General features: G+C 37.7%; 1 protein-coding gene across 7 annotated transcripts in view; it reads left to right on the top strand.

The window, feature by feature from the left end:
• The window catches only part of LOC138756996 (catenin alpha-2-like), a 667,135-nt gene that overhangs the window by 291,482 nt on the left and 351,206 nt on the right, over window positions 1–24,447 (top strand). For 2 of the 7 annotated variants that reach the window (XR_011353261.1, XM_069923549.1), the window contains exon 8: window positions 17,973–18,057. The exons of 4 other annotated variants lie outside the window; for them this stretch is intronic. Coding sequence is in view for 2 of the 3 variants with exons in the window: in XM_069923549.1 (XP_069779650.1) it covers window positions 17,973–18,038 (66 nt within the window). In the remaining variant the exon portion in view is untranslated. Of the gene's footprint in view, window positions 1–16,599; window positions 16,903–17,972; window positions 18,058–24,447 lie in introns of those variants that run through there. One more of the 7 variants, XM_069923550.1, reaches the window with a different exon arrangement.

Below are 24,447 nucleotides of genomic sequence, written 5' to 3'. Positions count from 1 at the left end.
TCTCGATCTTTTTCTTGCTCAGTTTCTTGTACTGTATTGGCTGGCTTTTCTTTCTTTGGTGCCATTTTAAAATGTTCTGCAGGTCTTTCAGTACTACTTTCTTCTATTTTTATTAAGTTTTGCTAACTTTTCGGACTTTTTTTTCAATTTTTTGGAGGAGAATAGGGATTTGCAGTCTAACCCCATATCATCACGTGGCATTCCCCCCAACTTTCTCGAAAGATAAGCTATTTTTAAATATATGCTATCATAAAGAAATTTGTAAAATAGGGGACTGTTATGAGAGTGGCTGATTGATGACATTTGATCAATTGAGAGCTAGATATATAGCCATGATATGTTATTTTCAACTGAGACCCTATTTGAGAGATAAATTAGGACCAGAAATGATATTAATGAATTGTACTGATTTAGAAAAAATTGGTTACTGATGGAATTGTTAAGAAATTTATTTCATTAGTATATATGGAAGTACAGGAGAAATGGTCTAAATTAGGTTTATTTAGGTCAAAGGAAAGATGGGAACATGATTTAAATATATCAATAGATCAACAGACATGACAAAATCTGTAGAAACATTATGATTAATACAATTAATGTAAGCTATAGGTTGCTTCAATATAATTTTTTACATCTATTATATTTTATACCTCAAAAATTAAACAAATGGAAATCAGATGTTTTAGATCAATGTTTAGATGTGGTGATGAAATTGGAACTTTTTTACTCTCAACTTGGTCCTTTTCAAAAGTCAAACCATTTTGGATTTCTATTAGTAATTTTTTTTGCAACAAGTGACTGATGTTGTTTTTCCATTAAATCCTGAATTATTTTTGATGGAAAATTTTGGAAATATAAATCCTAAATTAAACTTAGCAGACTCTCAATTAACATTTGTTAAATTAGCTCTGGTAATAATGAGAAAATGTATTGCTGTTACTTGGAAATCTGAAGTTTCTTTAACATTAGGAAAATGGCAAACAGAATTTTAAAGTTGTATTCCATAAAAAAAATATGTATAATTTGAGAGGCAAATATTCTATTATTTTACAGATTTGGAGCTCGTAAACTCAAACATTAGGATTAAATTAATAAATAATTTATTTGACCTTGGGTTTCATGAGGTTTTCCCTCAATGAACGATGTTTTTTTTGGTGAAAATGTTTTTTACATGAGATCATCGAGTGTTTTCAAGAGAAATCCAATTTAATATGTATTCAATATAATTTTAGTTTATTAGTGTTTTTTTCTTATATATCCTTTTTGTAGTTTTAGTTTTTTAAGAGGTGAGGTTGGGGGTAGAAGGATGTTTTAGTTTGTTTTTTCTTTTAGTTTTTTTCTTTCTATATATAAATTCAACATATATTTAATCATTTCATGTAATATCTTGATATATGAAAACTGTATCTATGCATTTGTTTATTATAAATAAAATTCAAAAATAAGAGGGTGAACCCCCGCAAGGCATCAGGCCCTGACGACGTACCTGGCAGAGTACTGAAAATTGCGTCAATCATGGACATTTTCAACCTCTCATTGCTGCAGTCAGAGGTTTCCACCTGCTTCACCTGGTACCCAAGAACAGTAGTGTGAGTTGCTTTAATGATTACCACCAAGTAGCACTAACTTCTACTGTGATGAAATGCTTTGAGAGGCTGGTCAGGGCCAGAATTTACATGTACCTAGGCAAATATTTGGACCTGCTGCAATTAGCCTATTATCACAATTGTTCCACAGCAGATTCAATATTGCTGGCTCTCCACTCAGTTCTGGATCACGTCGAAAGCAGCAATTCATACATTCATTCTTCATCGACTACAACTTGGTCTTCAATACTATTATTTCCTCAGTGCTGGTGAAGGAGCTACAAACTCGAGGCCTCTGTACCCCCACCCCTCGTGCAACTGGATCCTTGACTTTCTCATCGGAAGGCCACAGTCAGTACTGTTACAAAATAAATTAATAAAATTATGATAAAATATGATAAAAATGTAAGATTAGGACATTTATTTATCAGGACACAGTTATAATCGAACATCTCATTTGCCATTTAAGAGCTGTGCAAGGGTAGATGTGTCTGCAGTTAGCTTTGCAGAGACAATGGGAAGTGCTTATAAGAGTTTCACAAGCAGGTATTAATGGACAAGTGTGGTGGCACACATTCTCATGGAGATCCGGCCCCACTTGTATCGCTCAACCAGCGGGGCAGCTGTGAGAAGATGGCATCTTTGGGGGACCTCCGTGCCTAGTGGTTTAGGCCAGGACACATGCCTTGGGCAATCGTGGTGACATCACCACTGATGAGCCCTTAAAGGGTGCATGCGAAGTTTGAATAAACAGTTTGTTTGAAACCTCCAACATGGTAGTGTAGCAGTCGCTACACCAGCATGTTTGAACAGTGTTCAGGCTCAATAAATGAGAAATCTTTTGGCTGCTAAACTAGTGCCAGAGTTTTAACTTTCTAGTTGAAGTTTGTTGTCCTAAGAGGGGCCATGTGGTTTTGCAAACAGAGAGAAAGCATCCATTGTTTGAGAGAGTATTCTGCAGCAATTTGTAGTGAAGGCTGCAAGTAGGAAGACCTGCTGAACAACCCCATGTCAAGATGGGTTTTGAGTACTGAGTTCAACCTATTCTAAATCTCTGTAGTCAATTGCAGAGGTTGTGGCTGGTTATTGTGTTTCTCTTAGAATAGGGGAAAAAGAAGAATTTGTGGTAACCTGGAAGAAGAGATTATCTTTTGGAAAAAACCAAGAGGGGGGGATGTTTCTTTGGTATGACACTTCAGTTGCTGATTGAAGAAGATCAGTTTGTGTGCCAACGAATAACCAACAAAGACCTTCCTGAGTGGTATTAGGTTAAAGCATTAGAACCTGGTGAATATAATAATTGTTTAATTCTGTGTCATCAAGGAAGATTGCCTGATACCAGTGAACATGGAGAAATGAAAAAGAGCTTTCCTGAACACATAAACATTACATATAAGTGTGCTTAGAATTAGAAGTGGGTTAAGTTAATAGCAATAAGTGAATTATTGATCTTCTTATTAAGAATTAAGAAAATAAAGGCAGTTTTGTTTAAGTAGCCATTGACTTGGTGATTTTTTGTTGATGCTGGTTTCTGAGTCCTTTGGACTTGCAATAATACGAATGAATGGGAAACAACGTCTTCGCCTCCTCACTGATCATCAACACAGGTGCACCCCAAGGATGCGTGCGTAGCCCACTGCTCTACTCATTAAAAACCCATGACTGAATAGCCACAATCAATTCCAATACGATCTACAAGTTTGCCGATGATACCACAGTTGTCTGCATAATGACAAATGGCAATGAGGAAGCATACAGGAGGAAGATAGATCACCTTGTTAAATGGTGTAACAACATACTTGTGCTCAATGTCTACAAAACCCAGAGGATGAAGTCATGGAAACACGACCCAGTCCTCATCGAGGGATCAGAGGTGGAGAGGGTCAAGAAATTCAAATTTTTGGGTGTCAACATGTTCAAGGTTCTGTCCTGGAGTGAGCGGTTATACTTTGTGAGGTGTCTGAGGAGATTTGGTACATCACTGAAGACTCTCATAAACTTCTACAGCTGTACCGTGGAGAACATTCTGACTGGTTGCATCACTGCCTGGAATGGAGGTGGCAACTCTCAGGAGAAGAATAAACTCCAGAGGGTTGTTAACTCAGCCTGCGACATCACAGGCACCAGATTTCACTCCATCGAAGACATCTATATGAGGTGGTTCTTTTAAAAAAAAGCAGCGTCTATCTTCAAAAACCCCCACCACCCAGGCCACACCTTCTTCACTCTGCTACCATGAGGGAAAAGGTACAGAAGCCTAAAGATGAGCACTCAACAGCACAAGGTCAGCTTCTTCTCCACTGCTATCAGATTCCTGAATAATCAATGAACCAAAGACACTGTCTTACCTTTTGTGCACTAGAATTTTAATTTTTTATAGTAATGTTGTAAGATGGTTATAATATGAATGTTAGCTCTATAACACCAAATTTCATGACTTGTTCATGACGATAAATTCTGATTCTGATTCTCTCATAAGAGAGTTTTTATGCTGGTTTTTTGCATATTTTCATTTGGTTTGTGCTTAATTGTGTTCCTGATGGCCACACTACTAGTCATTGTCTATTTAAAGATATATTCAATAGAAATTGCATGAAGTGAAAATATAGATGAGCCTCGTTTTCAAAATCATGTGTTAGAACTTGTAAAAAGGACATTTTAAACATTTAGTACTGATTTCACATTATTGAAATATTGTGAAGGTAAATCAAGATCAGTTGGAAAATTATTTCTTATTTTTCCATCATGTGATAATGATGAGTTTATTGTCATAGATAATTGCTGCAGCCCAACTTGATTAAATAAAAACCTTAAAGACAACTCCAATAGCATACTCAATTGAATAGAAAATAGAAAATAAGTACAAAAAATAAATATACAACCTATAGTTAAATACGTAGTTCTAAATCCATTTTGTCGAGTAGAATTTTTTAATAGCCACAATATTAAATTTGCTGGCAAATGTAAAAGTGTAAACAAATTATATTTTGATGGTCGTAAAAAATATATTAAATTAGTCACTGAACTTTTGGTCATTCAAAATGAAAGGATGAATGGATTGTTTTGACAGTTCACTTTCAACCACTGCAGGTCACTTCAGTAGAAGTTATGGACTGAAACAGAAAATCAGATAAATTAGATTCTCAACCAATTACTATAATGAGACTTTATTTCTGTATCAAGATTAAAAGTTCAACTTGTTTCAACTCAACCAGGTTTTTTACCATGATAATAAACCATTTCTTCAAGGTGTGATTTTTGTTATTTGTGTAAAACCTCAAGAGGATCAAATAATTTGGCATTGTATTACACTGACATATTTGTATTGCACTGTATTACATATTTGTATTACATTGTATTACACTGACATATTTGTATTACACTGTATTACATATTTGTATTACATTGTATTACACTGACATATTTGTATTACACTGTATTACACTGACATATTTGTATTACATTGTATTACACTGACATATTTGTATTACACTTTATTACATATTTGTATTACATTGTATTATACTGACATATTTGTATTACATTGTATTATACTGACATATTTGTATTACACTGTATTACATATTTGTATTACATTGTATTATACTGACATATCTGAAGCTCTGAGCATTTTCTTTTTTTTTAATATAATAACATTATCTATTTAAAATGCATGAAATGCAATGCATACATTGCCATGAAGACTTGGGAAATAAATGTGTCAATTTATGGCAACATTGAAACAAATTAGTACTTGAATAATAATACTGCAGAATATTTTTATTTAGAGTCAAGAGATGTTTGAGATTGAAGAAAGTTTTAGCAGTTAAGTGTTCCACAAAACTAGAAGATAGAACATAGCCTGTGCTGAACACAATGCCCAAGTTAAACTAAAAATCATTGCCCTCACCTGGTAGATGTCCCTCCATTCCCTTCACATTAAAGTGTTAATCAAGCAGACTCTTCAATGCTGCTGTTATATCTGCTTCCATCACTACTCCAGGCAGCCCATTCCAGGCACCTACTACTCCCTGAGTAAAATATTTGGCTGCTTTAAACTTCCTCCACCTCACCTGAAACACATGTCCTCTAGTTTATGTTACTTTTGCTTTGAGGAAAAGATTCTGGCTGTCAAATCTATCATTGCCTCTCATGATTTTAAAATCAGGTTGTTCCGCAGTCTCCTACGTTCTAAAGAAAACCACCTAAATTTGTCTAATCTCTCCCCATAACTAATACACTCCAAACCAGGCAACATACTGGTAAATCTCTTCTGCACCCTTTCCAAAGCCTTCCTGCAATGCAGCGAAATGGCCTAATGATAATTTTGCACATTATATTCCTTGTCACTGTCCATATCATTCTCCTTGGTAAATATTGATGCAAAAATAATCATTTAATATTTTGTCCATTTCCTTTCTTTGTCATTGAACAGTTCTGTCCTCAACTCAAACATTCACTTTTTAATCATGTAAAGTTATAATCTCTTGGGGCTTACTCAATCATGCTCGCCAAGGAATTTTCATGATCCCTTTTGACCTTCCTAAGCCCTTGTTGATCTCTTTCCTGTAATCTTGTACAGGTTCCTTCTGGGCCTTGTCTGACTGCAGCTTTCTGAAAGTTGTGTATGCCTCTTTTTCCTTCTTCATCACATCATCTCATGCCTTCCAAGGTCCCTTATCCTTCTTTCACTGTGGAACATGCCGGTGCTGGACTCTGAGTCCTTAATCAATTGCCACATTTCAGTTGAGGTCTTGCCCAATAACATTTGCTCCAAACTAACCACCCCAAGCTCCTGATCTATCATGTCATAATTTGCCTTCCCCCAATTTAGTACTTTTCTGGAAGGCCCAAACTTATTCCTGTCCATAACTATCTTCTTATTTCTATTCTCAGTAGTTGAGCTCACCTTTAGATCCTCTTTGAGGCAAGCTGTGTCATGCCTCCTTTTTAGCAATCCAGTGCTTCTACCTGTTTTTACCTCCCTCTCTATTCTGTCTGAAGCAATGAGATAGAGGGTTATTAAGCTCCCAGACTGTCCCTCCTACAGCCATGTCTCCATAAACAACATCAGAATTCCCAGTACAGACCAGTCTCAAAGTTCATCTGCCTTACCCATAATATTCTTTCATTAAAACAGATGTACTTCACCCACTTATTAATTCACACACCCTCCTTGTCCTTCCTTCAAGGATTGCTTGCCCTATAATCTGCTGTTCTCTCATCTTCTCTTGTTGTCATGCTACTCATTCTCGTTAATCTAGTTTAAACCCTCTCCAGTAGAAATAGTGAACCTACCCACAAGAATATTTGTCTCCCTCCAATTGCGGTGCAACCTGACCCTTTTGTACAGGGCCCAACTACCTGCGAAAAGTGCCCATTGACTCAAATATCTCAATCACTCTCTCCTGCACCAGTTGCTTAACCATGCATTAAACTGCACTAAATCAGTACTATCTTCCTGTTTATTGCTTTACTAGCACATTGTATGGGAAGTAACATCCTTGGAAATCCTGTTTTTTTCAATTATAACCTCGTTCCCTGAACTTATTCTGCAGGGCCACATTTCCTTTTGGTAACATGACCTTTGACTGCTCTCCATCTCCTCACAGAATGATTGCCCCCCATTCAGGAGAGATCCTGGACCCTAGCAATATGGAGGCAACAGACTCCATTGCAGCCATGAGCATGTCTATATATGCCCCTGACCATGGAGTCTCGTACCACTATCATTACCCTTCCTCCCTGAGCCTCAGAGCAGGATTTGGTGCCAATGACTTGGCCATCTGCTGCCCTCTAATCAGCAATTCTCCATACTCCCAAACAATATCGAAACTGGTATACTTGTTATTGAGGAGAATGGCCACATAGGAACTCTGCTCTGTCTGCTTTCAGTCTTCTAGTGGTCATCCAACTGCTTACATCCTGCACCCTTTGTGTGACCACATCCCTATTTCTGGAGTCTATGGCCTCTTAAATGATCCTCAGTACAACCATCTCCAGCTCCAATTCATTATAATTTTATTGTTACAGTACAACTCCGATTATCCAAAATGGCCTATGTAGGATAAACAATTTTTTTCGGAGATCTGGTCATTTTCTAAAAACTGCCCAGTGGGAATAGCAAATCACTTCTAACTGTGTTTAAACAACAATAAACTACAAGTGAAAGCTTTTAAAATAATGTTTAATTCTCAGCAAAAAATGCTGACCACTGCTGATCACCAAGACTTCCCAACCCCAGCTGATCCCCGATGTCCGCACCACTGCTGCTGATCCTAGGGAGGTTTCCCGCACCGGTGGAATATTCACTGGTAAGTCGGCAGGTTCTTGTCTCCTTGGTCACCGGACTTTCCAACCCCGAGTCCAGACTTCGAATCCTCCCCTGCCAGGTTTATCACACATGCACATTGTGTCCAGGGTATATGTGCAGTAGTAGGCCAAGGGGAGGATTCGGAGTCAGCGTCAGGGAGCTGCTCTGTGGGAAGGAGGGGAAGGAACACCACTGAGTCCAAGATCCCACTCCTGCACAGGAGATTGCTCTCCGTGACAAGGGATTCTTCCGACCGCTTTCAGCTCGAAGACAGTGGCACGCAGTTTGAGAGGGAGAGTTGGAAAAAATAATTAATAGGATTAGGTAAAGAAGAGATGGAATGAGAGAGGGGAGGGAGTTACCTGAAATGAGGGCAATCTTCGTTCAAATTGTATGCTGGGTGAAATATTTTTCATCCTGTGAGGTCAGTTAGCCTTCAAGTAGATTAGTTCAGGTGAATTTATTTTGTATAGCTTTTATATTTCAGTACCACTACCACGATCTAGAAAAATAAAAATAACTTATAAAAGATCATCGTTTCCAATAGTGAAAAAAAGAAAAATTTCTTGATCCAATTGTGATGGATATATTGGTAATGGCTGATGTTCTTTACTTTGGCCAGAGATTGACTAAAAATAAAAAAAAAAGCAAAATGCTGTCTTGGTCAGCCAACTTTAAAAGGAAGAGAGAGAGAGAAATGCTTTGACGTCAATGTCATTTCACCAGAACTATGAATAATTAGTAAATTAAAAAACCAAGATGTGGAGATGAGGGGAAGGTATAACATGGGAGTCCTGTGAGAGAGGGGAAGAACGGAAAAATTCACTATCAAATTGTGTTTTTGCGGAATTCCACGCAGTTCGATATTGGCAGGTACGACATTGTGGGCATTACAAAGTTGTGACTGAAAGAGTAGCTGAACATCCAATGATACACATCCTATCAAAAAGACAGGCAAGTAGGCGGAGGAGGTGGGGTCGTCCTGTTGGCAAAAATTGAAATCAAATCCAATGCAAGAATATAATCAGAATATTCAAGATTACCTTACTGTCATGTAGGTAAGGCAGACAAAGATTCACCATCAGCAGAAATTGTCTGGCTCCCCTAACAGTTAGAGAAAGAGAAGCACCACTGAGTCTTTGAGTGTTTATGGATTTTCCCCCGGTGCTCCCGCAGACTCCATTAAAATCCTTGTGAGTAGAATTAAAAAACGGAAAAGGTACAAAGAACCTGATAGGAGTTATGTACAAGCCTCTGAATAGTAGCCTGGATGACTGGTACAAATTTAGATTCAAGATTTATTGTTGGAGTACATACATGACATCACATGATTTATTTTTCCTGCAGGCATGGCAGCATTACCGCTAATTGGTAATGCAAAAATAAACTGTGCACAGTACAAACATGTAAACAAATAGAAGAACTGTAAACAGATAACGAATGTAAACACATTGTGCAATAGAAAGAGAACAAAATAGAGAGAGTGCAGAGAAGGTTCACGAGAATGTTGACAGGATTTCAGGGTCTGAGTTACAGGGAAAGATTGTGCAGACTGGGGCTTTTTTCTCTGGAGCGTAGAAGATTGAGAAGGGACTTGATAGAGGTGTTTAAGATTTTAAAAGGGACAGAGTAAATGTGGATAGGCTTTTTCAATTAAGAAAGGGGGAGATTCAAACTAGAGGACATGGTTTAAGATTGAAGGGGGAAAATTATAAGGGGAACATGAGGGGAAATTTCTTTACGCAGAGGGTGGTAGGGATGTGGAATGAGCTTCCGGCAGACGTGGTCGAGGCGGGATCATTGGTTACATTTAAGGAAAGACTGGATTATTACATGGATAGGAGGGTATGGACCGGATACTGGTCAGTGGGACTAGGAGGGTGCAATGATAGATCAGGAGCTAGGGGTGACTAGGAGGGTGGGGATTTGCTACGGCATGGACTAGTAGGGCCGAACTGGCCTGTTCTGTGCTGTAAGTGGTTGTATGGTTATTTATATGGTTAAACAAAATGAAAATCAATAAAGTGCATAAGTAAGAGTTCTTGAATGAGTCTCTATTTGTCGTTGAGGAATCTGATGGTGGAGGGGTAGCAGCTGTTCCTGACCCTGATGGTGTGAGTCTTGTGGCATCTATTTACTGATGGTGGCAGCAAGAACAGAGCGTGTGCTGGGTCTTTGATGATTGCTGTTGCCCGGCGACAGCAGCGTTCCCTGTAGATGTAATCAAGAGTGGGGAGGGTTTTGTCTGTAATGTCCTGGGCTATGTACCCTACCTTTTGGAGGGCTTTACACTCAGGGGAATTGGTGTTCCCATACCAAACCACGATCCAGCTGGTCAGGACACTTTCCTCCACACCTCTGAAGAAACTTGTCAGGGTTTCTGCTGTCATATTGAAACTTGAGGAAGAAGAGGCTTTCTTCATGATGCCATTGGTGTGTTGGGTCCAGGAAAGATCCTCCAAGATAGTGACTTTCAAGAACCTAAATTTGCTCAGCCTCTCCACCTCTGACCCCCCAATGATCACTGGATTGTCTCTTGGGCCCATATCCCTCAAAACCTTTCCTTTCAATGTACTTTTCCAAATGTCTTTAAAACATTGCAATTGCACTGCCTCATCCACTTCCCTGATATCTTAATCCGCATTCTTCTGTGTGAATAAGGTCCGTTTTAAATCTTTCCTCCTCACCTTAAATCTATGTCCTCTTTCCCAGTAAATTTTGATTGAAACATTGAGTTTTCTTAATTAAGCATCTTAATTAGCTGAATCCATTCAAATTTAATATTTGCATTATTCTACTACAGTAGAACCGTGATTTAACACAGTTTAATTCAAATCTGGATTTAATGAGATGAGTCATTGGACTCGGGTACTGGACTGCCGCCAGGAGTGAGTATGGGAACGTTGGGCTTCCTCTAGGAGCTGGGACAATAAGGCTTCCGCTAGGAATGGGGATATCGGACTGCTGCTAGGAGCGGGAATGTCAGATTGCCGCTAGGAACCGGGACATCAGCCTGCCGCAAAGAGCAGGGATGTCAGGCTGCCACAAGGAGAGGAGATGTTGGCTGCTGTGAGGAATGGAAATGGCTGGTTTACTAAAAAATAATTAACTATAACTCCAATTATTGAAACTTAATTAAGTCCTTTGACAAGGTTCCACTTGGGCATCTGGTCCAAAGGTTTTGAATTCATGGATTCAAGGCAAATTGGTACATTGCATCCAAAATTGGCTTGAGTTAACAATAGGAGACAGGATAATGCTAGAGAGTTCAGTACACAAAGGTTCTGGGAGGTCTTCAGAAGGATCCAGAGGAAGAAAGAGGCAGTCAACTTTTCAGGCCTGAACCCTTCATCACGAATGATCCCTATAGAGAGAGGAGAGGGAAAATGAATGTATGTCTAGTTGTGATCCTGTAATAGGTGGCAGAATGTGCAGGGAATGGGACATTGGATGTGGAGGCTGATGAGTGGTCAGTGAAGATGAGTAGAACCCTGTCCTTTATGTCTGGGGGTGGGGTTAAGGAGCCAGGGTAGATGGAAACAGATGTGACGTGGAAGAAGGCTGAATTAATGGCAGTGGGGAGGTGGCTACTTTTTCTGAAAAGGGGACATCTCAGTCTTGGAATGGAAGGCCGCATCCTGGGACCAAATGCAGTGGAGGCGTGGGAATTGAGAAAAAAGAATGGCATCCTAACAACTGACAGAATGCAAGGAGGTATAATCTAAATAATAATGTAACAGATATCAGTGGATAATTTGTTTCTGAGATGGTGAAAGAGAGATCAAGAAAGAGCAGAAAGGTGACAGAAATGGTCCAGGTAAATTTAAGGACAGGGCAGAAGTTGGTGATGAATTTAATAAAATTGTCAAATGCTGCTTGGAAACTAGAGGTGGTGAAGCAAGAGTTAGAGAGTACTACCTGAGTAGTATTTTTCCAAGGACCGTTCCACATACACAACAAAAAGGCAGGATAGCTGGGGCCTATATGAGTGTCCATATATCCATCCTGGATCCATCCTGGATCTGAAGGAAACAAGAAGAATCAAAGGAGAAGTTGTTAAGTGTGAGAACAAGTTCTCCAAAGTGGAGAAGAGTTTTACATGAATGCTCTGTGATCATAAAAGAAGCAGAATGCCCTGCGGTCTTCAGGATGAGGAATAGATGTGTTAGAAATGGACATCTATGGTTAAGGCAGCTAGAGCTGAAGAAATTGATAGAAAGTGGTGTCCCAGATATGGGAGGGGAAGTAATTGGACAAGGGTGTCAAGATGGTGTTGAGGTATGAGGAAATAAGTTCACTCAGGCTATAGCAGAAAGAAATAATAGTTCTATTTATGTTTTGGGTTGAACATATATGGCAGCGATGTGAAAAAAGGGGGGGATGATTTGGCAAATCTAAGGTTGAACTACACTGACTGAGAGACTGGTAATAGCAGAGTTGCTGACAACATGTAAAATGTGTCTACACAAGCACGTGAATCACCTGGGCACAGAAGGCTGTTGTCCATTTAAAATAAATAGAAGGAGGAAAGTTTACAAAATATGTATTTAGATGGAAAGGAAATTATGTGAAGCATTAATGTTGTCATGGGTCTTTTGGATTGAATAGTGTTTTGATCCTTTAATCATTGCTTAATACTGCTTTAAATTCAAATTCTCCAATTTGTGGCCAGGCAGGGTAGATCAATGTATATTTATATCTTTTTCACAGCTTTGCAATATCCCAACACTTGTTCACAGCCAATAAATTACTTCTAAAGTGTTGCTACTCTGGAACTACTCTGCATCCTTTGACTCCTTTGAGTCCCAACTAGCACCTCTTTCAAAGCACCCTGCTTTTAAAACCAGCATACGAGCAAAACTCACGACCAAACTAGGGAATCTAGGACTCCTTTTGCCCCTCTGCAAATGGATCCTCAACTTCCTCATTGGCAAACCCCAATCAGGGAAGGTTGGCTACATAACCTCCTCCTTTTCGTTACGATGACACCAAAGAATGCTCCAGTTCCATGTGCTGAAACCTGCATCGCCACAGGTGAGAAGAACCCCATCCAAGGTGAGCCCATACAGTGTGGTGGGACCATCAGTATACTTGGTTGGATACTGAAGGACTGTGTAGACCAATTGACTGAGATCTTTACAGACATCTTCAACACCTCACTGCAGCAGCCAAGTTTGGCTCCAACACAATCTGTAAATTCACTGATGACACCATCATTGGTAACCAACTAACTATAAATACAGTAATGGAGATTGAGAATCTGGCTGGTTGATGGTAGACCAACAATCTTGGTCTCAACGTCACCAAACCAAGGATCTTTAGGTTGATTTTAGAAAGAGGAGGCTGAAAACGATGGTCCTGTCTAGGTTGATGGAATAGAGGTAGAGTGGGTTAGTACATTCAAGTTTCCGAGAGTCCTTATTTCAGAAGACAGTGCTTGGAGCCAACACGTTGAGTCAACTGTGTAGAAGGCACATTAGCATCACTCCTTTTTAAGAAGACTCAGAAGATTAAGGAGAAAATAACAAAGCTTGAAAACCAGCACCTGTCGATCATGACCAGTCAGAATTTTTCCATTTTTAGTGTACACAACTGAGAGTGTTTTAAGAATATCCTGTGTTCATAGTAATTAGTTCCTTAACAATTGTGGTAATGCGAATTAGCAATAATAATTGTGGTGGTCATGTGACCGGGGCTTTGAAAAATCTATCCTGACTTCTTCAGGCCTTTGCTATGCCCTAGTTTTAAACTTCAGTATTAAATTTTCTCCTGAATTACCTCACTGGGCAAAACTATGCCTACTCTCATGTCTTATGGTCTTGTCTTGTTCAAATATTGGAAGTGATAAGTTTATGATCAATCTCTAGTCCAGTTGGCTCAGTTTCATATTTTGAAAATATATGATCCATTCATAATTATATATCTTGTACATAAAATAGTATACATTTAGTCAATATTACAGTTTGATTTATTATTTATGAGCCTAATTGGAAGTCTGATGTATATATTAATTTGATTTATTTATTTCTAATTTTATTTTTAACATAAATAATAACTTTGATGTGCTCTCGTTTGCTTCAGATGTTATTAAAACAAGTAAAAAACTTAATCCTACGATGATTCTGTTCAAATAGGATTTCATATTTCTCGTGTTCTCTCAAACGACTTGAGTAAGTGTTAGTTTGTCCAATCCAATTTTTCACATGTAAATTTTCTGTCAATCATCAAACCATCTACGTTGTAACTCCAAGGAGAAAACATAATTTCTACTAAATGTATATCTCCCTATACATGCAGTACCAAAGGAATTCTCCCTATACCCTTTTATATTCAGTTTATCAGACAAGAATTCAAGAGAACTGTTAAGTTTGTTTGCAAGATCTTCCCTTTATACCTTTTTTTGATCTTCCGTTTACAGTAATACATAATTTGGTTTTATTAATCTGTAAGGAAATTGTAATTATTTTGTTATATTAGTATTGTGATAATTGGCCTGAATTTACCTGGGAAAATTGGTCACATTCTTTGATGTGTTTTGATACTGTATAAGGGAAATCTAGAAACAATTGAGACTACCGATCCACAAAAAACTAGCCCAAGTGTTTAATATACTTTAAAGGAAAGAGAGAGCATCATAGAGCAGGAGGCAGCAAGAGTGGAAAAGCGATAGGAAGCACACAATGATTTGAGAATGTGGAATACTTCCAGTTGAGGAGCATCAGGTTCTTTTTAAACAAGGTTAGGTTCCATTAAAAAAATGGCAACTTTGCCAAGCTGGTAACAACAGCATTGCTGGTGAGGACCCACAGAGAGCAAGGAGCAGAGGCACAGTGCTCCTTCGCAGGGTTCTACCACCCAGCCGAACTACTATGCTCCGTACCGACTTTAAATCGCCTGTTAAAGGAGGTGATAGTGTTTTATTTCAAAGTCATGCGGCGTCTGAGCCAAGATGGTAGCACCTATGTTTGGCATAGGCCTCAAGGGGTTGCAGACTCTAGGCAAGCAGAGGACTGGCACAGGGCACCAATAATGGGGAGAATACACATCATTGAGAAGGAGAAGCAGAGGAGATGACCATGCAGCGGACCAGTGAGGGGCTCTGTGGTTGAGGAAAGCACATTTTGTGTGTTGGCTACTAAAGTTAGGAGCCTACAGAGGCTGCTGGTGACTTGCAGTCAAAGGTCTCACACAAGACTGCTTGAGGCTGACTGAAGGGGTACCAGGTGTCGAAACTAGGATGCAAATGGTGCTGAGGGCGGCAAGAGCTCCCGAGGGGCCTGGGGTGCTGAAGGCTTCTTGATTGTGTCAGAGGTTTGGATCTGAAGCTCAGGTTGCCAAAGGTTTGGACTGAAGTCTGTTTGGTTGCAGAGGCTATTGGCGCACTGGAGGCAAATCCACGCAGTGACTCTGAAGGGACTCTTTCACTTCTCTTTCTCTGACTATAAAGAGGGCCATGCATTTTCTGCTAATGGCAAATCTTTGTCACCCTCATGACAGACTAAATGCGATTTCATTTAATATTACATCATATTGCATGACAATAAAAGAATCCTGAATGTATTATTACCTGGTGTCAGGGTGACGGAAATCTTATATTGAAGAAGGACGGGGGAAAAATCAAATGTTTATCATCCATGTTAGGAGCAAAAGTTGTGTATGTTGTGTACAGTATTTTTTAGCTCTGCCAATATGTGGTAATTGTGCCTTGTCCTCAGAAAGAAGAATCTCAGGGTGGTATGTGATGTTATGTAGGTACTCTGATAATAAATTTGAAATTTGGAAATCTGTAAAAGTTCCTGCTTAAAGAGAACCAGTTCTCACTAGGAAAACTGAAGGGCAGTCACTTGAGTTATAAGTTCTGAGCTCTGTCCAAAGTGTTCTAAGGCAAGTGGATCACAAGAGTGAAAACAAATTTGAGGGAGAAGTGTTTAAAAGATTCATTTCAGGGAACACTGGGTTATACCCAATCTAGGCTTGGAGCTAAAAATCCTAGTAGAAAGAGTAGACTTTAAACTACTAGATTGTAAATAGAAGAAATAGTACAAAAAAATCGGGAAGGCTTTGATGAGGACAAAACAAGGTTGTGGGGTGTGTAAATCTCATATTGATAAGAGTACTCAAGCAAATGAAAGGGATCAGTTAGTGCTTAGTCATATGCAGCATCTATACTAAAGAAAAAACAAGAATTTAAATTAAACTAGAAAGGTTAAAAGAGTTTGGCAAGTAAACATCAGAGCAGGACATGCCTCTGTTAAACAATCTTTATTCAAATATAAAGGGAAATACAAAGTACATAGGGAAATAAATGAATGAATAATTGAACCAAATTCAACCTAGAAAGTATGATGTTAAATATCACAGAGTTATGGCTGTAGTAAGACAAGTGCTGGAAATTAAATGTATAAAAATGTAGATTTACTGGAAAGAAATATAAATATTAGAGGGCATTAACAAACCAAAAGTTTAACTTGTGATAGAGAATAGACTTTCACAGAAATACCAGTATGTATTTGGAATTAATATGGGTGGTAGTGAGACAGAGAAATTGGACAGGAGGCGAAATGGATGAGGCATAATTATTGAAGGAGCATGTAAAGTTAGCAAGGACAGGTGGGGGATTGTGAAGCAAGTGTGTGATTGAGCAGGCTGTTTAGTCTGGGTGCAAATTTAACAATTTTAATATTTGTCACCAATTCACAGGTTTCTGAGAATAAACATATGGTTGAGCATGGTCCGATTTGCCCTGCAAACCAGAGTGTTGAATGAGAAAGAAAACATAATTCCAAGCATCTTTGGCCACAATAATTAAGTCAAGATTACAAGGGGAATTCACAGACAGAAGTGCTCAGTTGATTTTTTTCTGCTTGATGTAATTGATGTTGTTGATCATCTTTGACCCAGAAATGGTCACAAATGTGATATTCAGGCTACATCAATTTTCAATGGCATAACCTTAAAAAGAGTGAGGATTTGTGAACTGCTGGTACATTAAAGATGGAATTAAAAAATGGAAAACAATATGACTTTTTTTTCCTTTAACAAAGGAGGTTATTCAATCATTAAAATAAATCACATTAATATTGTATTAACGTACTTTTACAAGATCATGGTCATCAACATTCAAAAAACTCTCAAGCCCTTGTGGCACTCACCGGTCCTGGATTTAAAACTCTGTTAAGAGTTGTTTTCTGACCACAAATGGTAGTAGTGAAATTAGAATTCTAGAAATAAAGAGCACAGAAACAGACCCTTAGCAACTCATCCATGCTAACCTGAACTAGACCCTTTTACCTGCATATTCCCATCTGGCTCTATTCCTTACCTATCCATGTGCCAATTGAAATGATTTTTCAATGTTGTGATTGTAACTGATTCTGCCACTTTCTCTGAAGCTTCTCATATATTCATCACCCTCTTTACAAAGAGCCTGCCATCAGTTCCCCTTAAATCTATCCCTTCTTATCTGAGACCTTTGACCTCTAGTTTCAGACTTCCCTAAAAGTCAATGACCCATCCACCTTATTTATGACCTGTATAATTTAATAGGCCGTTATAAGGGTGTCATGAGCTTTCTTCAGATCAAGAAAACAGTCCCAGCTTATCCTGACTCTCCTCTAATAACAAAAGCTTGTGAATATTTTCCACATTTTTTTGAATATTTTATTTATAGTTTCTAAAGTCAAACATGATCAGCAAAAAATACAGTACCCATCAAAGATTCATATTAGTCAATTAATCATTGATTACATGTTTTACTATAGCCATGCATCCACCCTCCCCCCCCCCCCACCACACTCCCAAAAGATAAAGAAAGGAACAGTAAAAAGAGAAAACTAGATTAGAATCAGCAAAAAAGGAAACAGGGCAGTAAGGAGCAAAGAAAGGAAGGAAGGAGAAAGTTTTCTCAGGACTTCACCACCTACCCCGCAGGCTTTAACATTTAGCTTTACCGCATCTATGAGAGAGAAGTGCGGATAAGGGGTTCGGAGGCGAGGGGATATAGCTAAAAAGTTGCATCTATGTGCTGAAAATATGGTTGCCAGATTTTTAAAAATGTCATATTTTTTCCTCAGATTATAAGTGATTTTCTCAAGGTCAACAGAACTATGCATTTCCACGTTCCAGTATGTCATTCCTAGATGGGAATCAGACTTCCAGGTAACTGCTATACACTTCCTGGCCACCGCCAATGTGAACTTTACCAATTTCTGTTTGGAACTAGGACTTCCTCATTGTAGGTATTACATTCACAATATTTCCAGGTAAAAACAATTCTGGATTTTGTGGAACTTGAATTCCTCAAATTTATTCTAAGAAATTTCCTAGATCTACCAGTAGGTTCTCACCTTGGGACATGACCAGGTTGAATGTAGAAAGGCTCCTATCTCCGAGCTGCACCTAAAACATTGATCTGATATTTCAGATTTAATTTATTTAATTTTTGTAGCGTGAAATATTACTAGTGTAAAAAAATATATTTCAACTGTCTATATCTTACATTTATGTTATTTGTCAAGATGTCTTGACATAAATTGGACCAGCTTTGTACATTAATTATTATATCCAAGTCTGATTTCCATCTCTGTATGGTTTATGTAGCCCTTGTTTCTTTATGTTCCCCTTTAAAATTAGAGTCTTCATGTCACTTAATTTCAGTAAGGTCATTAGTGGATCTAATTTGTCCCTTAAATAAGATCTTAATTGAAGATAGTAGAGGAAGAATTATTTAATGAACCATATTTAATTTTTAACTGTTCAAATGACATGAACTGCCCGTGCTTATAACAATCCTCAATACACTTGATTCCTTTCTGAGATCAGGTGTCCAGAATGTTATTATCCATTAATGATGGTATTAATCTGTTTTGAGCCAGGGGTGTTTTTGGTGATAACTCCACAAATTCAATCTGTTGATTTATTTTATGCCAAACAGTAATTGCTTGTTTTAATGGGGGAGGGGGCATCTTTTACTCCAGATATGAATTTAATATCCTATTTATATATAAAATCCCCCGGTATCCTCTCCTACCTTCTGCAAATCATTTTGTTTCTCAGGAAGGTTTTGCTCCTTCCTCAAAGAGAGAAGATATAAACTTTAATTGGGCTGCTCAATAGTATGTTTTACACTCTGGGAGTCATAATCCTCCCAGTGTGTAATCCCATGTTAATTTTTCAATGGAGACTCTAGCCACCTTACCATTCCAAAGAAACTTTCTAACATTTATTTAAATCTTGAAAAAACCTCTGGGGCAGTGACATAGGCAAAGTTTGAAAAAAAAATTGAAGTCTTGGCATCACATTAATTTTTATACAGTTAAGTCTGCCCACTAGTGTCGATCACAAAGTCATCCACTTGTTTAGATCTTTAATTTTCCTGAGCAAGGGGAGATAATTAAATTTATATAAATTCTCTAAGTTATTAGATATTAGATATTTTATTCCATTTTGCATCCACTTAAATAGAGTATTTTTGATATTGACTATAATCTTATCTCTTAAGTGGAATAATTTCACTTTTTTCCAAATTTATCTTATATCCTGAGATTTTCCCATAATCTCTCAGTTACCGTGCAATGTTTCCTATGAAGTTGCTGGGTCTGTCAGATATATCAACATATCATCTGCCTATAGATTAATTTTATGTTCTTCCTGCTTTATCCTGAATCCCTTAATGTCTGGATCTTAGCAAATATTTTCTGCCAACAGTTCTATGGCCAAAATTAAGAGAGCTGGAGATAATGGACATCCCTGCCCACTAAATGTGGTTAATGAGAATGCTGGAGGAATGTGTCCATTGGTTATGAGCTTTGGGCTCATAATATAATGCATGATCCAATTTATAAATGTTTGCTCGAGCCCAAATCTTTCCAGCACTTTAAACAAAATGTCCAATTCCAGTATGTCATGTCTTTTCAGCGTTCAGGGCCACAGCAACACTTAGGTCACCTCTTGATTGTGCCAATTGTATTATACTGCAGAGTCTGCTTACATTGTCCGCAGACTTTCTCTTTTGCACAAAGCCTGTCTGATCCACGTTTGTTAATTTTGGCAAAAACTTTGCCAATCTTTTTGGCAAGGCTTTGGGAATTACCTTAGAGTCCACATTCAATAATGAAATAGGCCTATAAGATAATGGTTTCAATGGATCCCTATCCCTTTTAGGTATCACCATATTTATTGCCATTGGAAAAGATTTCAGGAAGTTATGTGTTTCAACCACCTGTTCTATCAGTTCCATGAATAGGGGTATCAAGAGATTCTTAAACTCTTTATAAAATTCAGGAAAAAACCCATCCTCCCCTGAAGATCTGTTAACTTGTAATGAATCTAGTGCTTCCCTTATTTCTGCTTCAGTAAAGGGAGTATTAAGACCCCCCCCCTCCCCCCATTCCTCAAAATCTAAATTTGGTAGCTCCAATTTTGACAGGAATTCTTCTATTTCATTATCATCCACTTATGATTCTGATTTATAAAATTGCTTAAAAACCTCATGTGGTATATAAGAAATCTTGCCTGTTTCCATTTTAATCGATTGATCATTCTCAAAACCTTCTCTGTTTTCCACTGCCAGGAGAGGACCTTATGGGCTCTTTCCCCTAACTTATAGTACTTTTGCTTAGCTCTTATTATTGTTTTTTTCAATTCTATATATTTATAAAGTATTATATTTGAGGTTTGTATTAATAATTATCCTATATTTTTCCTCAGAGACTAATTCTTGAAGATCCTTTTCCAATAATCTCCTGTTCCAATTCTTCCACCTCCCTCATATACTCTTTCTTGATCTTTGATGTACACCAATTATCTGTCCTCTCAAATATGCTTTTCGAGTATCCCATATAAGGAAATTATCGGTAGTAGAGTTCTAGTTAGTCTCGCAGAGCATTGTAATTTCTCTTCTAATAAAGTTACAAAACGCTCTTTTTTTTCAATAACAAATAATTAAGGTGCCATCTATACACAGTCTTTTATTTGTATGGTATTGCAATTATTAATATCAAGTGTGAGTGATCTGACAGATGCCTTAATGTATATTCAGCTTCCATGATCCTACCCTCCAATTGGGCTGAAATTTAAAAAAAATCTATGCTAGAGCAGGAATCATGTAGCCTTGAGTAAAATGAATAATCCCTTTCCCTTGGATTCTGTCTCCTCCAGAGTCCATTAAATTCAACTCCCTCATTAATACCAAAGTAGCCTTGGCTGCTTTTGTCTTTGTTACTTTTTTTTACTGACTTACCTAGAACTATATCCAGACAAAAGTTAAAATCTCTACCAATTAAAATATTTTGCTGTCCTTCTGCCAATTTCAAAATTGATTTTGTATACACTTTTCATCATCTATATTTGGCACGTATACATTCATCATGGTCCAGGCCTCTGAATATATTGGACAGTGTACTATTATATACCTACCTGAAGTATCCACAACTACATAATGGACTCTAACTGGAGCAATCTTTCCTATCAGAATTGCTACTCTTTTTGCTTTTGAATCAAATTAAGCAGCTATAATTTGGCCAGCCCATCATCCCTTTAATTATTACTGTTTTTGTTCTGTTAAATGGGTTTCTTGAAGCAAGGCCAGGTCAACCCAGTACTCTTTTTCTTTTTGCCAGGCCATTTAAATTGTTAATATTAAAGCTGGCATATTTTAGACTATTACTCATTACCCCAAAGGTCATTACCAAATGTATTTCCTCCTGCCCCTGCCCCCCATATTCACCCTCCCAAAGATCCATCAATTCCTGCCCCTGGGAGCAGGGTATTTACCTCTGGACAAAACAGAAATAGAAAGAAAAGAAAAAGGAAAGATTAAAGATACAAAGAGTAGTAAATTCCCTCCCTTCTTATTATATTAGTGGTGTTCAGATGGTGGAAAATAACACCACCCTCCTCCATCCACCGGGCTGTGCTTATTGCATCCATCCACACGTGATACAGTGACAGACATGATACAGTGACAGACACATCCCAATCATTCCGTACTCTCCCAGAGTATTTCCTGATATAACATTAATACATATGCACAAGAAGAAAAAAAAGAGAATAAAACTATTGCAAAATAAGTGAATACATTAGCAGAAGAAAAAAAATTAAAATTATTTACAGTCCATTCAACATGTTAAGTATTATTAGTTAACTTTCTAATCTCTGGTAAACTATTAACATTTTCTTTAACTTTATTAATGTCTGACATAAATTTTCTTTCTCTACCCGGCAAAATAACCTTGAGAGTGGCTGGATTACGCAAAACAAAATTTTCCTAGTTTACCTCTTGTGATACTGGGACAGGAAAAGAATATTAAGAATGGCGGTTATGGGTGCTAAGGAGGACCGTTGGAGGTAGAGGAGGAAAGTATTTCTTTTTACCCTGATATAAGCACCACGTTGTTTAAATATAAGCATGAGTTTGACCCAATAAATAGGATCTTAAGACAAAAGGGTACAATTTTGTTTGTGTCATCTAGCAATTCTCAATCACCATAACAGGCCATTTCGACCCATGTGTCCATGCCGCCCAATTTACACCCAATTAACCTATACTACCGCTACATTTCAAAAGGTTGGAGGAAACCGGAGACCCCCAGGGAAAACCTATGCAAACACAGGTAGAACACACCCATTCCTCACAGACAATGTGGGATTTAAACCCTAATCCTGATCACAGGAAATATATTTAAAACAAGATTGGATAGATTTTTACATAGTAAGGGAATTAAGGGATATGGGGAAAAGGCAGGTAGGTGGAGATGACCCTTTCATCAGATCAGCCATGATTTCATTAAATAGTAGAGCAGAGTTGATGGGGTGGATGGCCTACTTCTGCTCCTATTTCTTATATTCTTATGTTTGCGAGAACCATCTGCTAAATCTTATATCTATTGCAGATAATGTGTGAATCATCAGTTGCATTATAATGGGGACAAAACATTAAGGCTATTTCCTGTTAGCCATCTGTGTTTAGATACCATCTTTGAATAGAATATCATTCTTTCTGTGCATGGCAACAAATACTATGATATGGATTACAGGGAAGGTGGCTCCAATCTGTTAACTTGAGGGTATTATTATGATAGGGAATAGATAACCAATACTCTTCCACCTGGCATCTTGGTATTTTTATATAAATACTGAAAATATAAAATGCTTGTTTTCTAAATGTTCCAAGTGTTGATGAAAGGTCAGAACCTAAAATCTTTTTTTTTCAATTTTTTATTTTTCACACCATAAACCACATTGATCAAGATACATACATTTTCCTTTTCAAATATATACAGTGTCATTTTCTCCCCCCCTCCTCCAATCCCACCCTCCCTACCTCCCCTCCCGTCCATTTACAGTACAAAATCTAAGATACATTAAACCAGTCAAACAATGTTTTCATTCAATAAAAATAAACAAGAAATTCCACTGAGTCAATTCTTCTCATTTCCTTCTCCTTTCGTTAATTTAGGTAGTGAATGTCCCCGGTAGATTTTCTCTATTGTGTTTCATGTATGGCTCCCATATTTGTTCAAATATTTCAATATTATTTCTTAAACTATATCCACAAATGCTGCCTGACCTGCTGATTATTTCCAGAACTTAGTTTTTATTTTACATTTCTAGAATTAGCAAGATTTGGCTTTTGAACTGGAATTTGAATATGTTATTGAAGCAGGATGTTTCTCTTTTAACTGGCCTTGGAGGCTTTACTGTGCTCATAGAAAACCCAGTGGTTGCAAACTGGCAGAATGAGAAGAGTAAAATTCCAGGACAGCAATCCATATGAACCAATAGGAACAGCAATTTTAACCCAAAGTTTCATTAGCTTATGTTTAGGAGCATTTTATCTCCATCCATCCTGCTTGGGTTTGGGCATCATTTGTACAAATGTCCTGTCACCTTTCGAGCAAATGTTAACTGTCTTTCCCACTCTGCAATGAGATTAGCTTCATCTGAAGATCCTGTTCCAAACAAAATATTACGCACTCTGGAGTTACATTTCCTCAGCATAAGAAAAAAATGAGGACGTCTAGGGTCTCCCAATTCAAATTATTTTAATGCTTTTGGTATTGCCTCCCTAAAGAAATAGGTACAAACTTTATGTTTGTGCACTTCAGAGCAGATTTGCCAATGAAACAAATGTTTCCTGGATGAATTTTGAAAGCATGATAGTTTCCTTTTGAGATACATCTGTTGCTATGGGAAAAAAAATTGTAAAAATAATTTGTTTCCCATCTGGTAGAAGATGTTATGATATCAAGTACAACAAATTATCTATTTGGAATAAACAAGGAAAAATCTCAAGAGATTGCATTAAGTTTGAATTTTGTGAATTCTTGTATTTTCTCAATACAACAAAGATGCAACTATCTGTATGAAGCAATTTCTCTGCAGGGTTTTGCCACATTAAATTAAATGCTTGGCATGGTTCTTCTCTGCTGCCTGTCAGAGCAGCGGTTGGCTTTAGAGAATACTGATCTTGCTTATGGTGACAAGTAGAACTTGTATCCAAATCACAATCATCTCAAAGTATATTATTACCAACTAATAACTGAATAT

The sequence above is a fragment of the Narcine bancroftii genome, chromosome 3, assembly GCF_036971445.1.
Source record: "Narcine bancroftii isolate sNarBan1 chromosome 3, sNarBan1.hap1, whole genome shotgun sequence".
Classification (NCBI taxonomy): Eukaryota; Metazoa; Chordata; class Chondrichthyes; order Torpediniformes; family Narcinidae; genus Narcine; species Narcine bancroftii.
Note: the sequence above shows the minus strand (reverse complement) of the source record. Positions and strands in the feature narration are given on the sequence as shown.